This window comes from Rhinolophus hipposideros, assembly GCF_964194185.1.
Source record: "Rhinolophus hipposideros genome assembly, chromosome: 11".
Lineage (NCBI taxonomy): Eukaryota > Metazoa > Chordata > Mammalia > Chiroptera > Rhinolophidae > Rhinolophus > Rhinolophus hipposideros.
Window position 1 is genome coordinate 77213168 of NC_138057.1, and position 21771 is coordinate 77234938.

General features: G+C 54.5%; 1 protein-coding gene across 4 annotated transcripts in view; it reads left to right on the plus strand.

Moving 5' to 3' along the window:
* CERCAM (cerebral endothelial cell adhesion molecule) overlaps window positions 1-21771 on the plus strand; it is a 28034-nt gene that overhangs the window by 1533 nt on the left and 4730 nt on the right. Inside the window, exons 1-11 of one of the 4 annotated variants that reach the window (XM_081067772.1) lie at window positions 4133-4184; window positions 6240-6424; window positions 7010-7355; window positions 15673-15761; window positions 16459-16592; window positions 17126-17198; window positions 17993-18103; window positions 18268-18385; window positions 18943-19077; window positions 19238-19442; window positions 21363-21482. In XM_081067772.1, the coding sequence (XP_080923898.1) occupies window positions 15751-15761; window positions 16459-16592; window positions 17126-17198; window positions 17993-18103; window positions 18268-18385; window positions 18943-19077; window positions 19238-19442; window positions 21363-21482 (907 nt within the window). In that variant the 5' untranslated portion in view covers window positions 4133-4184; window positions 6240-6424; window positions 7010-7355; window positions 15673-15750. Of the gene's footprint in view, window positions 1-4132; window positions 4185-6239; window positions 6425-7009; window positions 7356-15672; window positions 15762-15902; window positions 16593-17125; window positions 17199-17992; window positions 18104-18267; window positions 18386-18942; window positions 19078-19237; window positions 19443-21362; window positions 21483-21771 lie in introns of those variants that run through there. The other 3 variants (XM_081067773.1, XM_081067775.1, XM_081067774.1) reach the window with 3 other exon arrangements.

Sequence of the window (21771 nt, forward strand, 5' to 3'; positions counted from 1 at the left end):
GCGCCCCCCCTCTGCACCGGCCGGACCCCTCGCCCTCCCACCCCCACCCTGCTTCCTAGACTTCCAGTGCCCCGCCTGCTCCCTCCGCTGAACCCTTTGCCCATCGTCCCCTCCCTCCCTTCTGGGCCAGGCACCCGCATCTCCGCCCTGCACTTCCATGGACCTGACTCCGGCCCCTGGCCTTGGCTGGGCTACCCAAGGGACTTTCGAGGCCCAAATCTGGCCTCTGGTCTGCATCTAAACTGAGGCCTCTGGAGTCCTCCTTCCTTAAGCTCTTGCCCCAGGGGCTTCTAGCTGGAGGGTGAGGGGGAACAGTCTGGAGGTCAGAGGGTCACCCCCTTAAAAGACTCTGCTGACGCATAAGGGAAGGGTTGCAGTCCTGACCCTCCAGGCTGAAGATGCCATCTCCTGACCACACCCCCACTAGGGATCTGCAGACTGTGGGGACCAAGGATAAGGGCTTGATTCCCAGGACACCTCCTGCAGGCTCCTGGATACCTCAACTCTGGCAGGGGGTGTGTGTAGAAGAAGGGTGGGGGGAATGGGGGGTGGAGAGGGGCGTGGAATTGAGTAATGCTGTCTTGTCATTGTCTCTTCCACTGGACAGCCCACCGATCCAGGAGGACAGGGGCTCTGTCCAGCTCTGAGTCACCCCACACCCCCATTCCTGCCATGTCTGGTATAGAGAAGGTTGCCAGTCTACTGGGAGATACATAGCCGGTTTCTCACCCACAAAGCTCAGCCTAGCTTTCCCAATGCATCTCACTCCCCTAAGGTAAGAGTGTGGCCATTCTTCCCACACCTGTCCTCCGTCCACCCCAGGGTTCCCCAAGGCCCCCAGAACTGCCCAGCCCTGCAATCCTCTCTTTTCCTCATAGTCTGTGGGCCGCCTCCATGTGCCTTCATGTGCCCCTCTGAATTGTAATTATCAGTGCATCTATTCTTATTCGGACAGGAAGTGGGTCCTACTGATCTCTGTGTCTCCCGGCCTGGTACAGTACCATACCCCCCAAGCAATCTTGAATATCCATTGGTGACTTAAAAATGAACCACATAAACCTCTGAGTGTTTCTTTCAAAAGTTGAAGAAATATGGCTTCTGGGGAGTAATACTTAAAGTGGGAGTTTTCTAGAGAGGGAGCCCTGCTAACCCAACTCCGAGGTATGCTCTATCAGATAATAATAATAACAACACGTGCTTTATGTGCCAAGCACCGTATGCTTTAAAGGTAGCAGTAGCCTGTTGACTACTCACAACAACCCTGGGAAGTAAGTACTGTTATCAGCCCCATTTTACAGATGAAGAAACTGAGGTTGGTGACAGTTAAGTCTCTAGGCCACAGCTGGCAGGTGATGGAGTCAGAGTCGGAACCCAGGGTTGTGGAACTCACTGCACACTTACAGTTTCCCAGCCTTCACTTCACAGATATGGAGGGGACTGATATAAATGCACACTCCAAATGCAAGACACAGGAGAACACTGTGTCTCCTTATAAATTAGAATGCGGTGCTGGCCCTACCTTGCCCTGGCAGGAACACAGCCTTGATGGAGAGGCCATTGTGGCCTCCGTACAAGTGGAGAGCTCTCGGGCCTGTTGGGACAGCCACATCCTAGGAGGAGGGTTCTTCAGCCTCCAAGGAATGTCAGGGCTCTTTAAAGGCCATAAGTCCTGGGCAGAAAAGGGCTAATTCACCTCACCCTCAGGGAAACTGAGGAGTCTAGAAGGGTCCTACGACTAGTCAATGAATTGATATTTATCGAAGGCCTACTGTGTGCTAGTCAGGGACTCAGCAGTGGGCAGATGTCCCCAAAGGAGAAGCACAGGGGAGGCAGGTCACAGGCATGGGGAGAGCTGCCCTGGTCAGTGAGTGGGGGGTTAGGTGAAGGTGGGCGGGGCGCTGATGCTGGCACTGTGCCAGCAGAGGTTAGCGCACACTCCAAAGCTAATAGGCAAAAAAGAACTTGGTGAGTTCTGGGAAGGAAAAATCTGGAATGGCTGGGGCACGGAGAGGAAGAGAAAGTGAGATGAATCTGGAGTGACCCTGCCCGCCCTGTAGGACACAGGGAGGATTTGTGGTTTTTATCCTAACTGCAGTGGGGATCCTGAAAGGTCTGCCAAGTTCAGATTTACATTTTTAAAGGTGTGCTGGGGCTGATGTGTAGAGAATGGGGTAAGGGGGAAGAGGCAAGCTGGACCACAGGAGACCAGTTAAGTTACTGCTGGCTTGCTGGTGAAAGCTCAGGGTGGCCCGGGCTTAGGTGAGGCAGAGCGGGGTTTCAAACTGTTCTTGGCAGTCCTGGTGGCCTTAGGCAGGTCACTTGGCAATGAGTAACATTCAGTGGCATCTGAGGTGTGCTATGTATATGCTGGAGGCTGGGGGGAGGGGAAGAGAAAGATGAACAGTCTGCTACTGCCTCTCCAGAAGTATCCATCCAGTGGACCAGTGGCCAGGCAGACACACAAATACCCACCCAGCCCCAGTGAAAGAAGCAGAGCTGTAGGAAAACATTTGAACTGAAATATTAGCCAAATTCTCTGGGACTATAGAAGAGGAGCAATTCATTAGGGAGGCTGTGGGAAAACTGGAGGAGGCAGCACTGACTTGGGCTCTCCGGGCAAGTGAATTCTAATAGCCTGAACTTTAGTTACTACCTCTGAAATGGAGCCATTATGCCTGGCCTGCCTCCCTATGGATGGTTGTGGTTTGGGGAGGACGCAAACACACGCTGCGTTGGCTTGCAGTAAAGTTGTATCATTATCTTCACACACACACATGTACACATGATACATAGTCAGGCTCATCCATGCACTCAATGGTTCCTAGCCTCTTCCTTAACACCAAGGCTCAGGAAGAAGGCAGCAAAGTCATCCACACTGCCAGTTAAGCATGGCCTTCCCCCCAGGACTGGCATTTGACCAAACGCTGTGCCCAGCACAAAGGACATGCTCAGTAAATGTCTGTTGAATGAATGAATGAATGAATGAATGAATGCCTTATTGGAGTAATAAGTAATGAATGGGTGGATGGACAGACAGATGACTAAAAAAACAGATGTTAAGACACTTGAATGAAAGATGAATAAACAATTGACTGGGAACATGAATGCCGCCAATCAGCTAAGGTTCTAGGTGTGGAACTGGAGGCATTGCTGTGCTGAGGCTCATTAAAGGGGCCAAAAGGGGGCTTCTTTCATGCTGTGGCTTCGAGTCGATGTTTCAAAGGCAAGGCCAAGGCCCAGAGCACGACAGACAGGTGCCCAGGGAGCAGTTGTGGTGACAGGTCGGTCGGGCTGCACCTCTGTGCCAGATATGTCCAACCCTGGAGTCCAGTCCCTAAATTTTACCATCCAACCAGGTTTCCCGGAGGCCTGGCCTCAAAGCTTGGGCTCTATCATTTCTCAGTGTGGCTCCCCAGGCTAGCCGCCGCCTGCTCAGGGCTCCAATTGCCCCATCTGTACGGAAAGTTCTCATAGAGGAGCGGGCCGGCTGAGGGGCCTGCCTTCAGAAATGAACTGACAACCTAACACGTCCCAGTCTCAGAAGATGACAAAGCCAGGCCACTGTCCCCACACAGGGGATGCCTAAGAAGCCCAGTGCCCCACATAGCATGCTTCCGTTTATAAAAGATGTCCGTCCCCGTGAGATGGTGAGGGCAGGGCAACGCAGCCTTTCAACTGCAGCAGCGCACCTGGGTGTGTCATCCTTTTCACCCTGCGCTGTTGTCTTCATTGCACTTGCTGCTCTCTGAAAGCCTCTGACTGACCAGCTGTGTTACTTGTCTGTCCACTAGAATGTCAGCCCTCTGTGGTCAGGGATCACGCCCTGTTCATTGCCATACTCCTCGCCCCCTGCAGAACAATGCCTGACCCTTACAAGGTGCTCACTTTTATTAAATGCCTGGGTAAAGGGAGAAATAGGCAGATACATGGGGCATTGTAATCCAGGTAACAATACTGTGGATGAAGCACTGGGCGCTGGGCTAGCTCTTTGCATGGATCACTCCAGCTTTGTGAGAAATGCCGTTGCCCTCCCAATTTTGCAGACCCAGGGGCCGGAGGCTCAGAGGGAGGAAGCGACTTCTCCCAGGGACAGACCTCCTGAATGACAGAACCAGGTTGTACACAGCAAAGCCCACAACCTTAACCACCATCTGACACCTTTTACTCTATTACCCCAGCGTCCGGTGAGGTCGGGCACATCAAGTTAAAAGTTGGGGCTCAGACATAGTGTCTGATTCCATTTATAGAAATATCCAGAATGGGAAAATCTATAGAGACAGAAAGCAGATTAGTGGTTGCCGAGGGCTGGAGGGAGGGGAAGTTGGGGGACATGAGGAGGGAAGGCTGATGAGTACAGAGTTTCTTTTTGGGATGATGAAAAGGTTCTAAATTAGATAGGGATGATTGCACAATTATGTGAATACGCTAAAAACCATTAAATTGTATGGTTTAAATGGGCAAATTGTATGCTATGTGAATTACATCTCAGTGAAACTATTATTAAAAAAAATGGGGGCTCAAAAATCTCACTTTTGCCAACTTACGTACGCGGCATATCACTTCATGTCTCTGAGTCAGCTTCCTAATTAGTAAAACGGGAAAAGTAAATGTCTCTTGGGGTTATTGTGAGCATTAAATGAGATCATGCATGCCATTATCCCCATTTTATCAAGGACGAAACTTAGGCCCAGGGAAGGGAAGGGCCTTGGCGCAGAATGCACAGCTAGCGGATGACAGGTGAGGGACTGGGGCCTGGGTCTCTCGGGACCTCTACTTCTTTTAGCTTTATGTAGACTGGATGGATGTCTGCATCCACCCAACCCCATCACCGCCACCACTCTGTTCCATCCTCCGCCTTCTCCTGGCTCCGAGGCCCTGTCTCCTTACTGCCCATGCCGGGGTACACTGAGGCATCAAGGTTCCCCCAGAGCACAAGACCCCTTCTCCCCCAGCCCCCACCCTGTTCCCCTCCTGGGGCCATGATGCTGTCTTGCTTTTGCTTGTAATAAAGAAAATATCTCAGCTACCCTTCCACGGTTGCTTGGCAACCCCAAAGGGGGGTGGGGGAGCAAAGGGGAGGAGGAAAGGAGGAGGACTCTGGAGCCAATCTGGAGACAAAGAGTAGGATTTGGGTGACATGGAGCCCGGTCTTAGTGCTAACCTGGCCTGGCCAGGGCAGCGGGTGGGGGATGGGGGCTTCCTCCTACCCCAGTGTCTCACACCAATAAATATGGATTAGGGAAATGGGCAGAGTTTTTCCCACGGGCCTGAAAAGCCACATCTGACCTTTCTACCCCCTTTATGTACCAACGTGACAGTCACAGAGAGCAAAGAGCAAGACCCCCTGAGATGCCTCCCCCATGGCCTTCTGACTTGGGGAAACTTTTCACCCTCCTCCTTCCCCTGGCCCCAGACCAGGTCACAGGCCTGCCTGGCCCCTGTCCCAGGCATGAGGAGAAGGCTGGTTTCCAGGTGGGAGTTAGGAACCTCCAACCTCAAGGGTCCACCTCAGGCCCTGCCTGCCTGGATGGCACAGAGCCAGGCGTGAGGCCCTGGGACAGCCTGGAAAGGCACTCCCTGCCTCCTGTGCCAGCCTCTGCCCCACATCTCCGCATTCTGTGCCCTCTCCCCACCCCACCTCTGCCTGGGGCCTCCTCCATAAGGAGCCCTGTTCTCCTTCAGTCTCTCTACATCCCACTGTCCCCCTTCTCTCTCCCAACCTCACTTCATGTTCCTCATTTCTCATTTGGTTTCCCTCTTTCCCTCTTCTCCACTAGGGTGAGTCTGCCCCAGTCCCCCTCCTTCTGCAGTTCCTCCTGAAAACTACGAAGCCCTTGAAGCCGACAGTCCCCTAAGTGAAGATGGCAGGACTGGGTTGGGAAGGAGGGAGTGTGGGGGGTGGTGATCTCTCTCCCTGGTGCCCTGGCTCTCTGGCCCAGAGGCCGGGGGTGGAGAGAGGCCGCTCTGAATGGAGTCAGTGTAGAGACAGGAAAAGCAAACACTACAGCCTGGGCCATGCTGACAGGTTGCGGGGAGAGGGGGACAGGATGGGGCAGGGGCCTGGGTTAATCTCAGCCTCCCCCAGCATCCCTCTCCCGGCCCCTGAGGGCCCATGACTTCCCAGGCTCTTGGCCCAGTGTCTAGAAGGGGAGTGGGTTTAGGGGCTGAGGACAAGCCCTATAGGATACAGCTTCGCCCTTTCCCAGGAATCTTTCCCTGCCCCAATGCCCCACCCCCAGTCTTCTTGCCCATTAGATGCCAAGAAAATCTGTGCCTGGGAAGGGCTGTCTGGCTCCTGAGGGCCTGCCTGACCAGCCCTTCTCAGCAGCAGGAACTGGGTGGGGAAGTCACCTGAAGCCAAAGGCGGCCTCAGCAGTGCTATCTGCCTCCTGGGCCGAGGGGGACCCCAAGATGCTCTGCCCAGGTGAGTGCTACTCTGGGCCCACAGCCAGGCAGCGAGGGGAAGGTGAGGCTGTCCTTGGGGCTCCCTGGGACCTCTACACACTCTGCAAGTCCCCGAGAATCTGACAGTTTTCGTTAGACTGTCTCACCCTCTGTCTGGGGTGTGTGTGCCACTGGTAGTCTGGTGAGAGAGCCAAAGGGATGGTTTGAGAAATTGTAGGTAAAGTCGGGATAAGAGGAAACAGGAGAGGTTGGAGTCTGGGGACCAAGACTCCTGGATTCCAAGCCAACTTTTGGATTAAACTTACGGAATCCCGGAGAGTCCTATCATGGTTTCCTTTGAGCACTTTGGATTCTACAAGACTTTTGGAATGAGCTCAGAGAGGGCTAGCAACTCTTCCTGGGTGACACAGCAAGTTGGCAGAGCTGGGACTCAGACTCACCGGGCCTTCTTAAAACGCCAAGGGCAGTACTGTTTGTGCTATGGACGCCACATTTGGTCACCTCTCTTTCCCTCTTCACGTACAATTTGGTCTCTCTGGATTTAGGGGGGTGGACTCTGGATAGCACCTCTCAGGGCCTCCTTCACTTTCTGTCCTCTCTCCAGGCACCATGTCCAGGGCCAAGCAACCCCTGCCCGGGCATCAGAGAAGCCACAATCTCCTCTGACTGTCCCTGAGAAGCCATGGTTGGCCTGTGCCTTATGGGTCTCAAAGAACAGGACCCGCTTTGCTCTCAGTGTCTAACTTCATGCTGTAATCAAAGCCCAACCACTTTCTGGAAAGAAAGGTTACCAGCCGACTGTATGCGACAGCATCCCCACGGCGCCCACCTTGAGGAGCCCTGGCCGTGGGACGTGGCTGGGAGGACCTTGGTGAACAGAATCAGGCAGTCCTCACTGAGTCAGACCCTCTTCTGAGGCCCTCCATGAATGGTCACCACACTCCTACAAGGTGGGTTCAACTTTACAGTTTGGAAAACTGAGGCACAGAAAGTTGAAGTAATTTTCCCAGGACACACTCCTGGGAAAAACCAGAGCTGGGTTTCGAACTCATAGCCTGGCTCTAGAGCCCTGAGCCCTTAGATGTTCTCCTATCCTGCCTCTGAATCCTAAGAGGTCTCCACTAGAGGTCATTGTGTCTAATCCCCTTCACTAGGTGTCTGCTAACAGACAAAAATCAATCTCGTTTTTAAAGGCACCTGCTCCAAGAGTGGAATTCCCCCTGGGAGTCATCAGACATTTATTTATTCATAGCCTTCTGGCTGGGAGAAGAGGCCCTCCCACCGAGAACTCACCAGGGTCCAGCTGCCTCATTGCCTCTCCTCCCCACTGTGGTATAATCAGAAGTGAACCAGCCTTACTCGGGTCTCAGCTCCCCAACCTTCAAGCTGTGTGGGCGTGGGCAAGTGACTCAACTTCTCTGAGCCTCAGTTATCAACCGTAAATGGGTTAATGATACACCTGCTTTGTGAGGTTGATGAGGTTTGGATGTCTAAAGGGGATGAAAAGACTATACTTTCCGGAATTGTTTCTATATAATTTGTTACTGGAGAATTTTCTCTGAACATACAGAGCACCTAAAACCTCATGGAGGCACAGCGTTCCCCTGAGTATGTGACTGGCTCTTGGTCTTTTTTCTGTAACTGTCATTTGCCATTGATAATTCTTCTCTTCCTTTGGGAGAGGAAGAGGTGGAGGATGGCTCCCTAGTGGTCTCCATCATCATCATCATTAAACACACACACACACACACAAGGATGAAGGCCAGGAAAGGATTAGTGATCACACACAAGGGTGTAAATACTTATCACCATCCTCATCATCACCACCATCCTCATCTTCGAAACACTTCTGCCTGCAAGATCAGAGCCCCCAGCTTTTGGCCTGACAGTTTAGTCTCCTTATTACAGATAGGGAAATTAAGGCCCAGAGCGGGCCACTTGTTAGGGTCACATAGCAAATTGCTGGTGCAGCAGGAAGCAGCTCTCAGCCCTTGGATCACCGTCTCTTCTCCTTCCGGTCCTCCTCTGGCATGCCCCGGGTCAGGCCCTGGCACCCAGTCCCGCCCAGGCAGAGCCCAGGAGTGAAGTGAGCAGCGTTTGGAGCAGTTTGGAGCAGTAGGCGCAGAGACGGGCGCGTTCTCAGCCCTGGCTCTTTGTCTGCTGCTTTGTGATGGTAAGTGCTGCTCCTAAATCAGTTCTGTGACACTTATTGTTGCCCAGGGCGCAAAGAGTCTACACTTTTCCCCTGAGGTCAAGAATGTGGCCGGTCCCCAAGCCGCCAGGAGCAGGGGCCTGGGTGGCTGGGGCTGGGGCTGGGGCCTCACCCTGAGCTGGGGCGAGATGTGGGGGGGAGGGGGTCAGCGGGAACAAAACACTTTGAAATGCCTCCTCTCCATCACTGCCAACATTGTCCACTGGCCGCGGGGGGCCTGGCACCGCCTCGCCGGGGCTCCGGCCCCCAGCCCTGGCCAGGCCAGACCCACCATCTGAAAATGGACAGAAGGTTATTGTCCCTCCCTGCAGTCCTTTGTCTGCCCCAGTTCCAGATGTCTAGGCTGGGACCAGGGAGCTGACCCATGGTGGGCAGGAGGGAGGGGACAAAGGGGGAGAGCACGGGTCACTGCATCCTGAGGGGTCGTTCCCAGACCCTGAGATCCCACCCAGCCGAGGCCGAGTCACCTTCTGGGCTGTCTCAGCCCTGGGATTGTCCCTGTTTCCTTGTCCCTCCTCCTCTTCCACCAGACCAGGGGCCAGCTTTAGGAGGGAAAGCTGCAGGGGTGCAAGGGCTAAGAGCAGGGCACCTTGGGGTCCCCATAACTCTTCCTGGTAACTGTGATCTTGGGCTAGTTGTGCCTTTCTCACAGCCTGCTGTCCCCATGTAGGTACCACTGGACCAGGGTTCATTCATTAACAAAGTAAGGACAGAGCCCTCCTACGTGCCAGCTCTGTGCTGGGTGTGGGGGTGTACAGTGGTGGGTGGGCCATCCTGATCCTTCCAGATTGGGGTTAATGATCATAATAATAAGAGATAATATGGCCACCCACTTTCTCGGTGTTGGATACTGGCCTAACCACTCTACCTGCGTTATCTCATCCTTTCACAACAAAATTGAGGCGACAGTAGGTACCGTTCTTATATCCATTTTCCAGCTCTGGACACTGAAACTCTGAGAGGGAGAGCCTCTTGCCCGAAGCCAGCTGCCAGGAAGCAGCAAAGCCGGGCGCCTAGCCCAGGCCGACCGCCGCCACCAAGAGGAATGATCTGCTAATAAATACTGGGAAGGTGTTGAGTGCAGAGCCTGGCACAGCTCCAGCCTCAGGCAACGGGAGCTGGTGGTGGTGTCTGTTCTACCTCTTAGTTTTCCCATTTCACAGATGGTGCCACTGAGTCCCAGACCAGGGAAAGCAAGCCTGCAGGGAGGAGCTCAGGGAAATTTAAATAGCAACACCAACAGCAATTCTGGAGCGAATAGGGCCGACCAGAGAGAGGCAGGCAGCCCCCTGTCAAACCCCAACTCTGTGTGGACTTGGGCAAGTGACTTAGATTCGCCTCAGTTTCCTCATCTGTAAAACGAAAATATTCCCTACATCACAGGGTTGTTGTGAAAATTAAGTTAGATTATATATTTAAAGCACTCAGCAGCATGCCTGGCACACAGCACTCAGTTAATGATAGCTATTATTATTATTGTTCCGAACGGGGTAACAAGTATCCCTTTGAGTTTCTCTCACCTGGGGTCACCTGAGGACAAGGCTCTGTTGAGGGGAGGGGAGCAGGTTAGCAGTCATTTATGGGGGTGCAGATAGCAAGGCTTTGTCTTCTTGAGGTCTCTAGAAGTCTTGTGACCAGCTACTCCTGTGGGTTAGGGGGAAGGCAGAGGGGCTGGACCGGGAGGGGAAGGGGCTGCCTGGGCCCAGAGGAGTTAACAGCTCCCAGGCTCTGGCCCAGGCAGGGCTGCCACGCTGCAGCCGGTTAGGCAAAGGAGCCAGGGCTGCTTCCTGATGGGCAAAACAGCTGGCTGTCTGGAGAAAACAGCTGGCCCGGGCCCCAGCCTCCTAAGGACAGAGGCAGAGCCTCAGAGGAGAGCTCTACACTGGGGTCCTGGGAGAGGGAGGCATGGCCAAGAGGGAGAGTCCTTTGGAGTGGGTGTGGGTGTTGGGTGGGACTGCAGGAGATCAGAGTGCGTGGGCAGATTCCTGGAGCAGAGGCCAAGGTAGGCTAGGTCTAAGCAGAGTGGGCAGGGTGACTCCAGCTGGACTGGGAGGTCTCTGTGTCCCCTCAAATAGGAAAGATGAGGGGAGCAGATGGGGGGCAAGCCTGCACTCAGCCCTGGGTCTCTGGGAACCGGGCTTGGAACCTGAGGTGGGAGCCCAGGCGGGCCTCCTGGACTCCTATCTGCCGAGCTGCCCCCAGGACCAGAAGCGGGGTATGGGCTTCTCCTTTGGCCAGGATGCTGGCCTCCCTTGGCCACAAAGCAGGACAGGGCCCCGGAGAGCCCCCAACCCAGGCGACGTGAAGCTGGCAGCTGGTAAGAAAGAGCTCCATACAAGCATCTCCTTGGCTGTGGGCCCCTGTTCTCAGGCTGCTTGACTGCCAGGCTGTGAGGACCCCCAACCCTGGGGCTCTGTCTGGGCTCTGGGTTACCTCCAGGCTGCCCCCACCCTCTGGCAGGGAAGCTACACCTGAGACTTCGCCTGAGGTTGGGCAGGGTAGGCAGAGGGTTAATGGCAGTGTGGCCAGAGTCAAGTGGACCAGAGCCACCTTCCTGGGTTCCTGACCCCCAGTCTCACAGGCCAAACACCCCTAATTTCTCTGACCAAGGGATCTCCTCTAGCCCACCTTCCTAACGTCCAGGAAGAGGGGATTGGCCCCCACCTGGGGTGTGTCAGCCTCAGGGATCCTCTCCCTGATGAAGGCCATCCGCAGAGCCCTTGCCAGTGGGCGGGCCTTGGAGCTGAGGCTCCCAGCGGAGAAGGCACTGGGGAGGGGGACAATTCTGGGGTCTCTAGTCCCTGATGCCAGAGTGAAGCCTGAGGCGCTAGCGCCACCACCTGGCTTCGATCAGAACTACAATATGGGAGTGCCGAAGCCCAGAGCTCCCCTAGGTGTTCCTCCAGGGTGGTCTGGGCCCTATTCCGGCAGGTGGGCCCAATTTTTTTCCAGGCATGTATTCCACGTGACCCGGAGGATGAGGGCTTAGGCCCATGGAACAGCAGCTTCAAGGCTCCTTGCTTTAACCTCCACTCGCAGAGTTTCTGATTCAATAGGTATGGGGTGGGGCCTTGGATTTTGCATTTCTAACCATTTTCAGGTGAGGTTGATGCTTGCTGGACCAAGGACCATACTTTGAAAACCTACTTTAGAATTGCTGTGAATTTGGCCCAATATTACCTTTGTGGAGTATGTCTTATTATTATATTTGGGGGCAAAAAAAAATGAGTGTCAGTGGGAGTACAGGTGCTTGATCAGCCCACTTCTGCAATGACCTCCTCATATTTCTTTTTTTTTTTTTTTAAGATTTTATTGGGGAAGGGGAACAGGACTTTATTGGGGAACAGGGTGTACTTCCAGGACTTTTCCAAGTCAAGTTGTTGTCCTTTCAATCTTAGTTGTGGAGGGCGCAGCTCAGCTCTAGGTCCAGTTGCCGTTGTTAGTTGTAGGGGGTGCTGCCCACCATCCCTTGCGGGAGTCGAGGAGTTGAACCGGCAACCTTGTGGTTGAAAGCCCGCGCTCCAACCAACTGAGCCATCTGGCACTGCTCATGTGGGAATCGAACCGGCAGCCTTCGGTATTAGGAGCATGGAGCTCCAGCCACCTGAGCCAGCGGGCCGGCCCTCATCATATTTCTATGAGAGCCCCACCTCTGCCTAGCTGGCCCTGCTCTAGGGCTGGGGATTAAATGACAAAGGAGGTGGACAGGCCTCTGCCTCAGAACTCACAGCCAGGCAGGTCATGTGTGTGCTCTTTCCACATGGAAGTCTAAAGGGCAGGTCAAAATTATGCCCAAAACAGAACTCCATTTCCATCCACCTTCTCCGGTCTTCTGTATTCAGTAACTAGCCCACCATCCAGCCCGACTGCAATCCATGTAAGTCATCCTAATTCCTCGCTTCATCTCCCACATCTAATCCCATTACACACCTCAACCCTGCCCGCTGTCATCTCTCCCTGTCCGAGGGTTTCCCAGCTTCCATCCTTGCCCCCATGGTCCACCCTCTGAGCTGCAGCCAGAGCAATCTTTTTATTTGTTTGTTTGTTTGTTTGTTTTTATTTTTCCAGGACCCATTAGCTCCAAGTCAAGTAGTTGTTTCAATCTAGTTGTGGAGGGCGCAGCTCACAGGGGCCCATGTGGGGATCAAACCCACAATGTTGTTGTTAAGAGCCCCGCACTCTAACCAACTGAGCTAACCGGCCGCCCCAAGAACAATCTTTTGAAGATAAATCATATCACTCTTCTGGTTCCCCCTGCCAATGTCTTTTTATTGTACTTCAAAAAAAATGTCAAAATCCCGCCATGGCTTCAAGGCCCTGGATGGTCCTCACATCTCCACACTCCCCTGCCTCACTTTGCTCCAACCGCCCAGGCCTGGCTTGTTCCCACCGTAGGACCTTGGCCCCACCTGCTCCCTCCACATGTAGCAGTCTTCCCCCAGAGCTGCCCTTGGCTGGCTCCTCTTATGCTCTGTGATGTCTTCTCTGACCCCTCAACTCAACATTACCACCCACCCCCAGCTGTTCTCTGTTCTTGTTAACTCGTTTTGTTCATATAGCACTTACTCTTCTACCTACCTTTCCCCTAGTTTTGGGGAAACTACCTACCGTGTTTCCCCAAAAATAAGATCTAGCAGGATCAGCTCTAATGCATCTTTTGAAGCAAAAATTAATATAAGACCCAGTCTTATTTTACTGTAAGACTGAGTATAATGTAATACGATATAATATAACCCAGACTTATTTTACTATAATATAAGACTAGGTCAATATAATATAATTAATATAATATAATATAATATAATATAATATAATATAATATAATACCAGGTCTTATATTAATGTTTGCTCCAAAAGACGCATTAGAGCAGATTATCCAGCTAGGTCTTATTTTCGGGGAAACACAGTATTAACTTACCAGCTTGCTTGTTTCCTATCTGTCTCCTCTCGTCAGAATGTGAGCACATGAGGAGCAGAGATGGTCTGTCTCGGATACCCTGTACCTAGAATTCTACCTGTACCTAGCATGTACTTCATAAATACTTGCTGAATGAGCAGGTTATATAGGATGCCGTATAGGGGTATGTCCCCCCGACGTGACACCAGGGAAAGCTTTCCAGAGGAAGGAAGTTTAAGCTGAGATCAAAGGGCCTGTAGGAGTTGGCCAGAAAGACCAGTTCAAGCAGATGAACGAACAACAAAAAAGGATGTGGGAAAGTCCTAAAGCATGGAGTGTTCTGGAAACTGTACATAGTCCAGTTTGGCTGGAGCAGGAAATTCGGTGGGAGGGGAGGTCAGAGGAGTTGGGAAAGCATCAGGTAGGCCACACAGGGCCTCATTGCCCCTTGAGGGGTTTGAACTCTATGCTCTCTATGCTGAGGGCAGGCCTCGGCCCATCAGAGTGTTAATGTCAGGCATTTTAGAAAGGACTGCTGAGTGCAGAATGGTTTCCAGGGAGAAAGTGGGGTAGGGTGGCATGGGAGGCTGGGAGGTGCAGGGGCCCGGGTGAATGTTAGGTGCTGATACCCTGAGCCAGGTGAGTGCCACATACAGGAGACTTTGAGGAGGTGGTCTTCCCAGGATGACGTGATAGACTGGGCTGAGAAAGAAGGACTTGTCGTCAGAGACACCCAGGTCTCCAGCTTGAGGGACTGGCTAAGTGGAGGTGCTGTTCCCTAGAGTGGGGAGGCCTCCAGAGGGGGAGCAGGTTTGGGGGAAAGACTGAGGTTTTGTTTTGGACAGATGGAATTTGGGTCCAGGGGGGCAGTTGGGATACATGGCAGTTTTCCAGAAACAGGGAGTGGTCCATGTGGTCAGCTGCTGAGGAGAGCCCTCTTGGGTGAGGAGGAAGTGTCCATTGGAGGAGCGGCCAGGAGGACACTGGCCTTGGCAGGAGCAGTTTGGCTGGAGCAGCCTTGGCCTGTGTGGAGCAGTGAACAGAGATGAGGAAGCAAGACTGGGAATAAAGTACAGATTCCTCTATCAAGAGGTTTGAAGGGAGAGAGAAGCAGGGCTGCAGCTTGGTGCTTTTGTATTTTAGGTTGGGGGAGATTTAACTCCTTTGGAATGTGGAAGGAAAAATCCAGAAGAGAGGGAGGTTGGCAATTCAGGAAGGGCAAGGGGGTGGCATTTGGAGCTCAGGAGTGGTTCTGTCGTGATGAAGGGGTGCCTGTTCCATTGTACCAGCCAATGTGAGCAGAGGCCAGCTTGGAGACAGAGGGTGGAAGGTTTAGGGGCTAGAAATGAGAGTTCCCAGGTGGTAGCTTCTCTTTTCTCCAAAAATTAGTAGCAGGGAGAGGCCTTAGGCCTTCCATTGCAGGGCCACTGGCTGGAAAACACCCTCCCCTCCCCCCCCACCTGGAAGCTTCAACTGGGGCCTGGAGGAGGCTTTGGAGCCAGGACTCCTGGCCTCCAGGGTTCCACAACCTCACATTCTGTCCCATCACTAGGCAGGTTCATTCCTTGCTGAACCCCCACCTCTCTCCTCTCAGTGGAAATAGTATGCACAGGCTTAGCCCTCTTCCCTGACTCTGGGAAGAGGCTGAAAGGAGATCCAAACGTGCCATAGGAAAGTAGGCCTTCCTGGTGGGTGGGTGGGGGCGGTGAATGAAAGGGGAGTCTGGCTTCCTCTTCAGTCCTGTCTTCCAGACTCAGGAATTCTTCCTGGAGCCAGGCTCCATGCAGAGAAGCTTCAAATGCATTCATTCTCTCAAGGAATTCTTGCAATCCAGCCCAAATGAGGACCTGAGGCTCAGGAAAAACACCCTGCCTGAGGTCTGTGGCAAACGAGAAGCTGGATCCCACCATTGGTGTCTCCAGACCCCTCACCTTTCCTGCCCTCTCCTAAGAGAGGCTGGAGGCCCTTTCCATCTCAGCAGAGCCTAGGACCCCAACTCTGCCCCAGGGAATCTTGCTTTGGAGGGGGACTGGGACACCGTGAAGGGCTGTGTGGTGTCCCCTTGGTTTGCACTCAGTCTAAGAGTGAACTGTGCTCTCTTTTATTTTTTTTTATTTTTATTTTTTTATTAGTTTCAGGTAACTTTGCTCTCTTAAAGGACCAGAGCAGTGCCAGTGCCGCCGACTGAGGCGAGGGCGATGACGCACGGGGGACGCCAGGCTCGGACTGCAGAGGGATGGCGCCCAGGTCAGGGAGACCCCTTCCCCGCCCCGCACGCCGGCTCTCAGGCCCACGCGACGCCTCGCTTCTCTGCGAAGTTCCATCTGGGCCCGCCAGGGGGCGCCCGGGGGCGTGGAGGGGGCGGGGCCGGGGAACCCCGGAAGGGCCGCGCGGAGTCTACCGTGTCCCGCGGGGTGGGCGGCTGAGGTCCGAGGGTGGAACTGAGGGCATAGGGATCCGGATTCAGGGGCGTCGGGCGCTCGGTGAAGCCGGATTCTGGGGGTTGCACGCTCAGGGATTTGGAGTGGCGAGTTCGCAGACGCCGGGGCGGCTCGGATGCCGTCACCCCAGACCCTCCCCTCTTTCCCCCTTTCTCCCTCCGGCTTCCAGCCTGGCGGGGGCTGCTCCCGGGTTGCGTCTGGGGCAGGTCTCCCGGTCCTGGCCCTGCGGTGCCCCTGGCAGAGGAAAAGACACTTGAGAACCCCCGTATAGGGGTAGGGAGTGAGAACCCACTCTTGGGGGGTTCGTGCCCCCAACTCCTCCTCCTGGCCGCTTCGGCCCCACCCCGGCCCCGGGCCCCGCCCCGGCCTGGCCGCACCGCCCACTCCCCTCCACCGGGCCGGGAGCCCAGGGGGCCGCCGCCGCCGCCCGAGTGCCCGCCATGCGCGCTGTCCCCGCCGCCGGGCTGCTCCAGCTGCTGCTCCTGCTGGGGCTGCGGCTCCAGGTTGCAGGCGTCGCGGAGCTGCCGCCGCCCGCCGTGGTCCTTGCCATCCTGGCCCGCAATGCCGAACACTCGATATCCCACTACCTGGGCGCGCTCGAGCGGCTGGACTACCCCCGGGCCCGGCTGGCCCTCTGGTGAGAGACCCGGGCATTGGCACCCACTGGGTATTTGCCCCGGCCCCAGGGACAGCCCCTACTGTTCAGATGGCCCCATCTGCTCCCTGCCCAGATACGACCCAGACAGGCCCTCCACAGCCCCAAGTCCCCCGGACAGGACCCCCTACCCCCTGGCCCTGTGGACTGACCCCTAAGGCCTTACATTGACCCTAGGACACACACCCTGGCCCCTACTCCTCCTCTTGGGACCTCCTGTGGGTGTAAGTTGGGCCCAGCTCCTCTTGCCCTAGGCCTCAGAGCCCAAACTCAACTTGGAGTGGAGAAGACAGGAACAGCTGGCATCCCCTGGGGCCTGAGGTGGCAGGGATCAGCAAGACTGGGAGTTCCTGGGGTGGGGGGAGCAGTGGCCATGCTGTGAGCACTGCAGGAGGCTGCTCTGCAGGGGAGTCACACCTGCTCCCCCTCCCCCTGGGCTGGTTCCAGCCTCACTCTGTAGAGGGGTGGTCCTGCCAGCTGATGGCAGCGCTCCCTCTCTGGTGTTCCTCCCCCAGGCGTCCCCACAGGGCACTGGACTCTGAGGCCACAGTCTGTGGAAGCCAGAACAGGGAGGAGTCCCAAGCTGAGGTTGGGGATAAACTGAGAGAAATGACAAACTACTCCTCACAACACACCAAACTTGGGCTAGGGGTGGAGCCATGGCCCGGGGAGGCTGCCCACAATTACCACAGTTTGGGAGTTCATTAGTTTCCACCCCTGCAGGACTTGACACGTAGTTAGTCTTCACTTCTGGGCATTGGCTTAAAGGGGCAGTACCACCTAAAACCTGGGCTCTCAGCTAAGTCCCCCCACAACCCATCCCCACTGAGTCATGGGAGCTCCTTCTGCAGAAGAGGAAAGGCTATGTCTGTGGCATCTGAGCTCGGGCCCATCAGCACTTCTTAGGGACACTCAGAGTGTGGTTTGGTCACTAGTACAACTTTTGGGCAGAGAGAAGCAGCAGCTCTTCTGTCCAGTCCTGACTTAGAGACCTGTAGTCACACAACGAGGAAGGCAGATAACCAGGGAATGTGGCAGGTGTGTTCTTCCAAGTTGAGGTACTTTCCATCTTTCCAAATGCACTTGTGTTGTTATCTCAGCCCTCTGGGCTGGTTTCAGCTGCTGCAGGGCAGCATGTTATAGTTACCGAGGGAGACAGTGAAGCCCAGAGAGGGATGGGACTTGCCTGAGGTCACACAGTGGGTCACAGACCTGTCATGGGGATCTGCTGTCTGCCTTTAGCCTCTCCTCTGCAGTACAGCTACTGCGTTACTCCCAGGAGAGGCCAGCCTCGCAGGTGTTGATGCTGGGGGTCAAGGCTGCCTCGGCGCTTTGTCCTTCTGTAGCTGTGTCCCTCACCCTACTTCTTGCTGTGTCCCCAGGTGTGCCACGGACCACAATGTGGACAACACCACGGAGATGCTGCAGGAGTGGCTGGCCGCTGTGGGCGATGACTATGCAGCTGTGGTCTGGAGGCCGGAGGGGGAGCCCAGGTGGTCATCTGAGGGGAAAGGTTCTAGGAAGATGGGCAACAGCTACAACCCAGTGAGGAAAACAGAGAGCCCAAGCACAGAGGAAAACAGAGAGCCCAGAGAGCCAAGCAGGCCAGGGAGAGGCACCTACCCCATGGGAACACCTCATCTCTTTACTCCCTCAGGTATTACCCAGACGAAGAGGGTCCCAAGCACTGGACCAAAGAAAGGCACCAGTTTCTGATGGAGTTGAAGCAGGAAGCCCTCACCTTTGCCAGGGGCTGGGGGGCTGACTATATCCTGGTAAGAAAGCCTGGCCTCGGATTAGGCTTCTGATGGGTGGTAACATCTGTCCCTGACAGAAATTTTGGTGTGACTTAGCCTCCTGAGGCTGGATCCTTCAGCTAGCAACTTGGGTCAGACACCAGGCCATATATTGAACTTGGATCCCTATGCTTGAACTCAGACTAGGTACTAAGCCTTGATCCCTGAGCTAGGTCCCAGGGTATACAACTAAGCCTGGATCCCTGAGGCATCCCAGGGTATACACTGAGCCTAGTTCCCTGGACTAGAGCTCAGAATAGGTTTTTGGATCTACTCCCTGAGTCAGATCTCAGATAAAGTTCTTAGGTCAGCAGCTCAGGTCTAACTCTTTGGACCCAATCCCTGAGCCAGTGTCTCAGGCTAGCTCCTTGGTCTAGAAACAGATCTATGGGTTTGTAGATTAGACCTCTCAAGGGAACCCCATTGGATCCTGGGAGCCACTCAGTCTCTGACAATCTGGAGAGATCCCACTCAGTGAATCCCTGGGGTCTGCAGCCCAGGCAAGGCTGGGGCCTGTGACATCCCCCTCCCCCAAGTTTGCAGATACAGACAACATTCTGACGAACAACCAGACGCTGCGGCTTCTCATAGAGAAGGGGTTGCCCGTGGTGGCCCCAATGCTGGACTCCCAGACCTACTACTCCAATTTCTGGTGTGGGATCACCCCTCAGGTGAGGCCGGGGATAGGGACCTCTGGAGGCTTGAGGTCCTGGGAGAAGGGACATGTAGAGCAGAGAGCCTGAAGGCCTCGGGGTCTGTGGGCCATGGCAGGGAGCAGTGTTCTGGGGATCGAGGGGGCACTCTCACAGCCCAGAGCATCCCCTTCCCCAGGGCTACTACCGCCGCACAGCCGAGTACTTCCCCACCAAGAACCGCCAGCGCCGAGGCTGCTTCCAGGTCCCCATGGTCCATTCTACCTTCCTGGTATCCCTACGGGCAGAGGGGGCAACCCAGCTCGCCTTCTACCCGCCTCATCCCAACTACACCTGGCCCTTCGATGACATCATTGTCTTCGCCTACGCCTGTCAGGCTGCCGGTGAGGACAGCTCTCCTTGAGTGTTCCTTGGAAGCCTCTAGGCTTTTGCACATGCTGTTCCCTCTGCTTTGCATGCCCTTCCCCACTCTACAATTCATCTGGTTACCTCCTGTTTGTCCTTTGGGTCACAGCTTTTCTTCAGCCCACTGCTCCAGTAGGTTAGTTAGAGCCTTCTTCTGGCTGTCCCCCTCATGGCACTTTCATGGATTCCTTCATTAGGCAAATATTTATGGAGCACCTCCAATGTACCAGGTACTGGGGAGACAGTGTGATGAGTCAAATCAGGCAGTCCCTGCCCTCCTGGAGCCTCCCTTCCCACCAGTCAAAGGAGTACACAAATCAATGTCCAATCACAGCTATAACCGGAAGGAGAGTTTCTTGATTTTAGGTGCTCTGGGAACTTAGAATAGAGTTGACCTGGTCAGGGAAGGCTTCCCGGAGGATGTGGACTCTGGAGCTGAGATCTGAAGTATGGGCAGGATTAACAAGGCGAACAGAGCAGAAAAGATCATGTCGGGCAAACGGGACCGGCAGATGCAGAGGCTCATGGTGGCAGGGAACACAAGAAGACAGGTGGTTAGGCACAGTAAGGGCGGGGCGCTTGGTGTAGGCTGAGGCAGGAAAGGCAGGCGCAGGCAGGGCCAGCCGACGTGGACCTGACCGGTAAGCGTTAGCCTGAGAGCACTGGGCAGCCGTCAGAGGATCCCGTGATAGAATCTGAACACTTAAAAGATCACGCTGGGAGTTATTTTAAGATGGAAGTTACAAGAAAGTATCTGGGTTTGAATGGGATAAACCCACTTCCGAGGACGAATGGACAAATCGAAGACGAGAGCAAGACTGAGACAGGAATATTGGAGAAAGGTTCTTGAGAAGGTTCCAGAGAAGATAATTCAGGGTGTAGATTGAGGAGCGGTGGAGACATGAAGACTGTCTAGTGGGTGGAGGAGAACTCTGCTGGTGGTCAGGGAGAATGACAAGCGACAATTTAATCCAGCAGTGCTGCACCTGACTGAGCAAACAGTATATGAGGGGTGGCCAGGGAGGGGACCATTGTCATTGGTGTTTTAATGCACTAGGTGCTGGTGGCGTCTGCAGTGCAGACACGCAAGAAAAAAGAATCAAGTCTAAAAAGGGAGTGAAGGTGAAACAAATACGTGGAGGAAAAAATGAGAGGAAGCAAAAGTCTTTTTTCATTACTACCACTACTTCAAGTATCGGCCACTGTTAACTGGTCAGGTTTGAAGGAATTTAGTGAGGGGTGGTTTTGTCTCCCTCATCCAGGCTTCCAACACGCAGCTATTGAGTCTCTCCGCTGGGCCAGGCTCTGTGTTCCACGCTGGGTGTGGGGTGAGCTTAAATAGATACCTATGTGCATCTGCCCCTGAGGAGTTCACAGTCTATAGGCAATAAAAAGTAAAGAATTACAATAGAGGTGACAAGTCTTGAAGAAATACAAGGCCACTGGTTGCCAGTGGGAAAAGCATGGAGGGGGCAGAAGAGGATGTGGGGTTAAGTATAGGGATCTGGGTAAAAGGTGATGGTGCTAGATCCGGGTTGGGTCTGGACAGAGGTGGGAGGGACTACGGGGTGGCCCCCCGTGGCTGCAGTCACTCGGGAGTTGGCCTGCTCCTGCCTCACCCTGATCTCCAAGGACAGGGAGTCTGTCTTACTCACCTCTGTTGCCCCGGCACCCAACGTGTGCTCTAGACATGTCTGTGAAATGAATAAATCTCAGCAGAAAGCTCCCTTAGATACTGTTTGAGCCCAGCCCTTTCTCGCTCCAATCCCACAGGTGGGGACCCTGAGTCCCAGAGAGGAGTCATACACTGGGTCCCTGGCAGGACTGGGCCCACAGCCTCAGCTGGGTTCTGAGAGCCCCGCCCCCTAGTCCAGCACTCACCTGGCCTCTCCCTGCAGGGGTCTCGGCCCATGTGTGCAATGAGCACCGTTACGGGTACATGAACGTGCCGGTGAAGTCCCACCAGGAGCTGGAGGATGAGAGGGTCAACTTCATCCACCTGATCTTGGAAGCGCTAGGTGAGGGCTGGGAGCCGGGCGCCCACCTGCTGCTGCTCCCTGCCTCCCCACGTGTCCCTTCTAGGCCCCAGACCTGACAGTCCATCAGGCTCAGGCTCGGGGTCCCAGTCTCATCCCTAACTCGTTTCCTGACTCTGGACAAGTCCCTTTCTCTGCTGGGCCTCAGTCTCCCCATCTCTACAATGGAGACAAGTGGATTGTATGATCTGAGAGATCTTCCTGCTGGGCATTCTGAGGGGGCAGGAATGGGGGCAGCTAGGACTCTAGGGTCACGCCTGTTAAGACCACA